Raw genomic sequence first — 8208 nt, forward strand, 5'->3', positions numbered from 1 at the left:
CTATGGACTGAATGATATTCTTCTGCTGGAAGAATTGGCTGAAGGCTTTCTCATTTTTTATAGTTGGCAGCAATGAAGCAGACCTCAGGGTGAAATTGCTTTTGAAGGACTGTGAAAGGAAGGTGCACACTGTGTAAGTGCTGCATGTCTATTTTATGTGCAAATATTGGTAAAGATCTGACTGAGGCTGCCTCGTTCTCCATGGATGCCAACTGAGTAGTGCAGAAAAGCTCAACTTATGGCCTGAAAACCAGATCCCTTTCCTTCTGTGCTTCCTCAAGAACTAACACTTTATAGCAAAGTTTCTCAATCTTGGCACTTTGAAAATGTATGTGGACTTCAACTCCCAAAATTTCTCAGCCAGCATGCCAGGGTTGAGAAAGATTGTCACATTTGAGAAACACTACTTTATACGATCACTATTCCAGAAGTTCTAATTATTTACAAAAAGTTACCAGTCTAAGACTCACTAAATCTTAGATTCATTGGTAATGATAAATGTCATTCACTGTATGAAATTTTTGCATTAATTTTATCTCCACAGTAACAGTAATATGGAATACCTCACTGCAATACTGAATGGCCACATATCTGACCCCCAAAAACGACAAGATTAAAAAACAACGGACAAAGTTCTCTGGATTGTCATTTACTTTAATGTGGGCATTTTTGAACTTCAAAGACAGATGTCAAGATGAAATAGCCAAGGTACAGTGAATGGATTCTCTCTCTCTCATTGGCTTAAACAGAGAAACGGGTTTTTTTTTGAGCCACAATCTACAGTATTTGCATCAATGAATGTTTCTTGGTATTATATGCAACAATACCCAATCACACCCAATTTGGTGTACTGATTAAGGTGCTGGCCTAGAAACCAGAAGATTGTGAGTTCTAATTCTGCCTTAGTATGAAAAGCGGCTGGTTGACTTAGGGTCAGCCACTCCCAACCCAATCCACCTCACAGGGTTGTTGTTGTGAGGGAAAATAGGAAGATGAAAGAGCATTAGGTATGTTTGCTGGCTTGGGTAACTTATAAAGGTGGGATAAAATCTAATAAATAAATTTATGTACAGCCACCACTAAAATTACCGTTTTACCTTCTCTATTTAATTTATCTTTATCTTCACTGTTTCACTTTCTAAACTTATTTCAGAGTAATACTTCATACTACTGTTGTACAGTCCACAAAATATTTTGCTGTTATACATTTGTTGACCTCAAAGATACTAAAGAATTGGTCTTTCTTTCAGCTAGAGCAGGGGTAGTCAACCTTGGCTCTTTTATGACTCGTGGACTTCAACTCCCAGAATTCCTGAGCCAGCTAAGCTGGCTCAGGAATTCTGGGAATTGAAGTCCACGAGTCATAAAAGAGCCAAGGTTGACTACCCCTGAGCTAGAGTAACGTGGTTACTACTCAGATTCTAGAGTTATATGTGTATCTTCTCCTTTATATTAGATAGAACAATGGTCACAACCATACCTTGTGGCAGTGAGCTCCCCAAATTACTTACATATTACTTTCTTTCTCCACTCTTAACTTAAGCTCATATTCACTAAGTACTAAGTACCGTAATCTCCTGCCGACCTATTCGAGGCAGAAAAAACTCCTTACAGTACAGTAGTCAATTATTGTAGACAGGCTTTTGCAGAGAGAGAGAGAGAGGAACAAAGCCTCCGGTAGGCGGCGCCAGACAACTCCTGTCTTTTCTTATGAAGGGAACATTGATTTTACAGGGCAGCAGCCCTTTAAGAACTTCCCCCTTTCCCTTTTCGTACTCTATGTTTACATAACAGACTGGAAGATACCATCACGGTTTTTGACGCAAGGCGAGGGGAGCGTGGAAGGGCCGGAGACAGCCGAGAGGAGGGGCCGTTCCACGCCTCCTTTCTGGGTAGGCGCTAGTTGGTCTCTCCTCATCCCCCTTCGGGCAGTCTTGTCTGTCGCTCTTGGCTTGAACGCTGTGAGGGGAAGCGAAGGGTCCGCGTCGGCGGGCGCACCAAGCAAAGGCAACCCGTAATTTCGCCCGACCGACCGACCGACCGCTGGCTCGCTCCGCCACTATGAAGGAAAGGTCTGCAGCCAAACGTCCTGTTTGATGACTATTATTATTGCTATTCTTTTGGTGAATGCCATTTTTGACCCGCATGGGATTATAGCGAGGACGACGACGACGACGACGACAACCGTGGCGGTGGCCCCATGTTTTCTCCTAGCCAGGAGGAGCACTGCGCGCCCAACAAGGAGCCCGTCAAATATGGAGAGCTCGTGGTTCTGGGGTAAGGCGGACAAGGCGCGGGACCGGGGCGCTGCGCTGCGCTGCCCTGGGTCGGAGGGCTCCCCTGCTTTGAGGCTGAGGGGAAGCCGGCGGCTGAGCGGCGTCGCAGGAGAAGCGCGAGTGGGCAGCAGGGGAGACCTTGCCTCCGGCGGGCACAGCGCAGCCCGAGGGGCGCTGGGACGAGCGGGCTCTGGCCGGGAGCGGCTGCTCTTTCGGGGTGGGCAGCTGCGGAGAGGTCCCGGGCGTGAGGCGAGGCTGGGGGAGCTGATCCGCCAGAGAGTTGCGTGGGGCGGGTGTTCCCGAGGCCGCCGGCCCACGGTTGGGGGGAGCAGGCGGGCGACGGGGCGGAGGCGTAAAGGCTGAGAGGGAGGGCGAGGAGGGCCGCGGGCGCAAGAGGGCCTGGCAGCTTAGGTCGCCGAGAGGGCTAAAGCCGGGGAAAGTGGGCGCCTAGAGGCGTGGAAGGTCGGCCCTCCCGGTGACGAGCGGGGCAAAATTATCCCCTCTCGCTATGCTTGGGAAAAAAAAAACACATTTTGAAGCGGGAAGAGGCTGGGACTCGGGTCTCTCTCTCTCTCTCTCTCCGGGCCTCGGGGCAGCGGGGCGTGCTTGGAGGGCGGTGTTGGACGTAAAGCGGTGAAAGGATGGGAGAACATTTTAATTAGTGGCCTCTCCTCCCCCCCCCTCCAACCCGAAAAGTTCGTTGAGGCGAGAAGGCGCGGATTATGGGCTAGACGGAAAGTATTCCGGGAGGAACTTGGGGGGGGGGGGGAAGGCGCTCGCCCTCCACTTTTTGGAAGTATTGGGGGGGGGGGGGAAGGAAGAGGGAAGAAGTTGATCGGGCGAGGAGGCATGTATCCGCTTGTTGGGAATGGTGGGTCTTGAAGGTCAGCGGGGAGGAGGAGGAGGAAGTGGAGGGGGGGGTAACATAACTTGCCTGGTTAGAAAGCTCCTGCATGGGAGAAAGGAATGCCGGAGTACAGCATTAATCGTGATAGAGGGGTGGGAGAAGTAGGGGATTAATGAGTGCAGGTGAGGAAAGAAGAAACTTTATATGAGAGAGAAATTGAAAGGAGCTAGGGGTGAGGAAGGAGGGGCAGACAAGTGTTAGCATGTTTGTAGTCCCATGCAGAATGCTTTACAGAGAGATTATTATAACATTGATCCACTAGTTATAGGAAAAAAGACCCTATTTTTATTGCAACTGAGCAGATCCTACAGCTGCCTGTGACTTATTCTCTCTCACCGGTAACTTTTCCCCATATTCTGCCTGAGATGAAAGATCTCAAAAGGGGTGAAATATTATAATACTGGACTGTAATGCTGGGAGCTTGCTAATTGGCTATCAATCCCAAAGTTTGGGATCAGGGATTGGCTCTTGTCAACCTCATTATCTTGGGCCTTACCTTCTGTAGATATTAGATATAGTTTGTACTGTATTGCAGGATACTGTATTTGTTGGGACTAATAGCTGATCGAAAGTTAAGACTGTTTCCTTGGAGTTTTGGGTCTGCTTGTTGGATAGCCAGTGTAATTCTTGGATTCGTTATATAGGAGCATTCTGGGCCTTCTGAAATGCATACAGTGTATGCAGTATTTTTTTTTAATGAATTGTTTCTAAGTTGGATACTTAGCGTGCTAAGAGAAGGTAAACTGAGATTACCCCATCTGGTTTGGAGCTGTCTTAATCTGACAAGAGCAGTGTACTGGTTAGAATGCAGCTGTCAGTACTACAGGCTAATTCTGCTGACTGCCGACTGCCAGCAGTTCAACAGTTCGATTCTCACCGGCTCAAAGTTGACTCAGCCATCCATTCTTCTGAGGTTGGTAAAATGAGGACCCAGATTGTTGGGGACAATATGCTGACTCTGTAAATTGCTTAGAGAGGATTGTAAAGCACTGTGAAGTGGTATATAAGTCTTAAGTGCTTATTGCTATTGCTGACTCTGGGGTTCTTTTGCAATTAACACTCTCATGCCACTTTAGAATGTATTAATTATAGTGATAATTGTTTTATTTCTCTGGTATGCCTTTTGATGGAGAAGACTGGATGGTCGTGGTGAATATATGAAATAGTAAACATGAACTTCAGCAGTGGGGGTGGGGGGTATGGAATCTGTGTCACTATTTTGGTGTTCTGCTCCATCCTTATTGTTTGAATATGGAGTTTATCTCTGAGTGCCATAAAAATTGAATATAAGACATTTAAATCTGTTTATTCAATCACAGCAAACTTTGTCTTTAGACATGTTAACTAAAAGTGCACAATATTTGCATGATCAAATAAACAGAAAATAAAACTAACCTTGAAATGAAGTTCACTGTGTAGAAGATTTACTATGAAAGAACACTATTGAGTGCTTTTTAGTAGGTGTTTGCTTATTTCATGAACAGTGTAGAAGGATTGGACTTGAAACAAGCATCAGTAGCAGAGATCTTTCTCTTAGCATTTTTTCTAAGCAGATCCTTACATGGTTGTTTTTAATAACACTGTATTTGACAGTATAAGAAAACTTGACAAACTCTAATTCCAAAGAAGTTGATTATTTTAAATATTTTTTCTGAGAATATAAGTGAAGTAAATATAAAGACCCCATCTGGTTGAATTCAACTCCTGATGACCATATAGAAACATCCATTTAGTTTTCTTGGTGACACCATGAAAGTGGTTTACTATTGACACCTTTTTGTAATACCCATTGATTTTAAGCTTATAAAGACTTTGAATTTTCCAATGGTCTCTTCTCCAAGAACTAAACAGGTTTAAGCTGACTTAGCTTTTTTTAGGGATCAGGCACATTGGTGATGCTACCTCCTACAGTTGATTTCAGAAAATTCTGAAAATACAACATGATTTCAAATATTTGAAAGGTGTCAAACCTTTTCCATAAAAAACTATTTGTAGAAAAGCTGTTTATCTAAACAATAATTATTAGAAATATCTAATTTATGTTGCTATCAGCAAAAAATAGTTTACTCTGAGAAGAGATATGCTGACAATGTGGACCTCATCTATTTTATTAAAGTCTTGTCATTTCTGGAACTCTTTTCAGTATATAATCTTTAATTCCAGTAATTGTGCTGTAGTTGTTTCATTTATGTAATTGGAAGCCTTGGAAGAAATATTATAGATATAAGTTCAGGATAACTGAATGCAGCTTGAACTGTTTTCAAATATTTATTGTAAGAGTTTGCCATTAAAGTTTTCCTTCCTTCCTTCCTTCCTTCCTTCCTTCCTTCCTTCCTTCCTTCCTTCCTTCCTTCCTTCCTTCCTTCCTTCCTTCCTTCCTCTCCCTCCCTCCCTCTGAACCAATTGTATGCACTGTTAGGTTTGTGGAAATTTTTTTATTGCACTGGGAAATGGCAAATAGCTCCCCCCCAAATTTGTAGGGGGAGCTATTTGCCATTTCCCAGTGCAATAAAATTTTTTTATTGCTATTTGCCATTTCCCAGTGCAATAAAAAAATTTCCATGCATTAAAGCATGGAGCACCAAGAATGAGAATTGAGACCAAAACAAAATCAGCTTATAATAAATAATGCAGAGAAATTGTAGATTTTATTTGTTGTTTTTACCCTAAACATCTTTATCTCTTGTAAGACACCTTTTCAAGAAGCTTAATCACTCAGTAATTCCATAAATAGCATAATGCTACTTCTTTCCAGAGTTGGATCATTAGTAGAAAATAATCACAGAACAGCTTGAACATCTGTTCAGCATTTTTTTTTAAAAGGACAGAATAAGTAATTGTGTAATCGTCTGCTATTTGTTGCCTTTGAGAATGAAGAACTCTAGGTATAAGATAATGAGATAATCACATCCATAAATGGCTAGAAATGTTGAATAGTTAATGTGTTAAAGATGTGACTATTTTAATTATATTGTGACAATGAAAAAACTCTTGGGAGAAAAATGATTTATTCATTCAATTTCTTCTATGAATTTCTCTTCAGTGTCAAAGATTGATTGTAATGGAAGTGGCTTAAATAAAGAAATAAAACTGAATCAAATAATCATTTCCTAAATCAAAGTAAGTTGTAATGTCACAGAGGAAGCACCACCTGCACAATTTGGATGATATTAATTAAATAAATAAAATCTCCAAGAAAAAGAAAGTGATTGTATGCCATGAAACAAAAGAGGTTTTTCAGAAAAAAGATAACATTTCAGATTATGTGATAAAAACCATCTATTCCAGTGGTTCTCAACCTGTGGGTCGGGACCCCATTTGGGGTCGATCGACCATTTCACGGGGGTCGCCAAGCAAGGCTGTCCGCCATTTTTTGTCTGCCATTTTTTCCCCCTTTTCCGGCGGGTGCCTTACTTCCCTTGAGCTGGGCCAGCTGGTGGTCGGCCTGCTCCGTCTCTGCCGCTTGCCAGCTACGCCTCGGCCGGCTCAGGGGGCGGAACCACGCATGCGTGGCGCTCCCGGGCAGGGAAAGTCCTCGACTTACGACCGGTTGGGTAGTCCTCGACTTACGACCGGTTTAGTCCTTGACTTAGGACCCGGTTTAGTCCTCGACTTACCACCGGTTGGGGTCGCGGCATTAAAAAGGTTGAGAACCACTGATCTATATTGCTACCCTAAAACTGACCCTGGTATCTAGTGATCTAGTAATACCACAGCAATGAACTTGAAGAAAAAAAAAAAAGAAGGGACATGCAGTAAAGCGACCTGGGAGGGGATGTTGAATAATGTAGGATTTGCTAGATGGGAAGATTTCAAGAAGTGGTAAAAGGTGTTAAAGATAGACTGCCAGCTATTCCAAATTTGGGGAAGTATACAGTATCACAAGAAAATATACATTGATAAAGATATTATAGACAAGAATATTGTATACTTTAGGATGGGAGAGAACATAGTGATGTGTCATGTTAATCTCAAATATTTATCAGATATGAGATATGAACAATTAAGTAATGGATTAAAAAGACTGTAAAAGAAGAAAACCTTCTGTTGAAGCTATTTGAGCTATCCCCAAAATCCTAGATTTGTCTTATTTTTCATTTAGATATACTTAGCAGATTCATTTTTCAGCAAGTCTTGTAATGTATCAGTGAATTAATGTTATGAATTCTTTGTGCCTTTACAATTTTGTCTGTTTTAACCAGTATTAACTTGTTTTTAATTTTTAAAAAATCTTTTGCTTCAGTTGTTTTTTTAAAAACTAAGCCCACAAGTAAATTGTTTCAAAGAATGTTGTAAACAGTTGTCAGTAATTGTGAAAAGTTTTAAACAGTGACATATACTGCAGTTTTATAAGATGCTTAGCATTTTATCCTAATCTGTGTCAAAAGAAGGATACCTGTATAAATGTAAACTTGAAGAAAAATCAACTGTTAGAAAGTATATGCTTATTGAAACCATTATTTTTTCTGCTGATTTGCCTGCTACTTAGCTTATTTTGTAAAGTATTAGTTGTATTTTAATAGTAAAATTATTAAGCAATAATTTTTTGTAAGGATAAATTTTACACCTATTCTAGTCTGAAGATTGTTACCTTTTATATTTTTAAAACTGTATAATTGATGCAGCGATAAAATATGCATATGTATACATTTGGACAGACAGTTGAATTATCTGAGAAGGAAGATTTGTGTGATTAGAAAGGATTTATGTAGTTTGCAATTTGCGTGGTTAGAAAGGTACTCTGTTTTCTAAAACCTTTTAGATTATACATGTGTAAGTACTGAAAATACATAGTGGCTATATCTTGCTTTTTTTAAAACCATGGTCGATTGACTATGTCATAATTAAGATGATACTATGATTTAAAGATAACATTCTGGGTTTATAAAATGTGATTTGTTTACTTTTGGCTTAATTTTTTATTTATTAAATTAAATCTATATAAATAAAAATGTAAATGTTCGTTTGTTCAAAATCTTAAATCTCCGAAAGTTCTTCACCGATTGCTTTGAAATTTTGACACAA

At 40.9% G+C, this 8208-nt stretch overlaps 1 protein-coding gene across 1 annotated transcript in view; it reads left to right on the forward strand.

The window, feature by feature from the left end:
• Positions 1–2189: 2189 nt before the first annotated feature.
• PELI2 (pellino E3 ubiquitin protein ligase family member 2) overlaps positions 2190–8208 on the forward strand; it is a 57167-nt gene continuing 51148 nt past the window's right edge. The window contains exon 1 of the mRNA XM_015821255.1: positions 2190–2277. Coding sequence (XP_015676741.1) covers positions 2201–2277 — 77 coding nt within the window. The 5' untranslated portion in view covers positions 2190–2200. The remainder of the gene's footprint in view (positions 2278–8208) is intronic.

The sequence above is a fragment of the Protobothrops mucrosquamatus genome, unplaced genomic scaffold (assembly GCF_001527695.2).
Source record: "Protobothrops mucrosquamatus isolate PMUCROS unplaced genomic scaffold, P.Mucros_1.0 scaffold1287, whole genome shotgun sequence".
In the NCBI taxonomy this organism is placed as follows: domain Eukaryota; kingdom Metazoa; phylum Chordata; class Lepidosauria; order Squamata; family Viperidae; genus Protobothrops; species Protobothrops mucrosquamatus.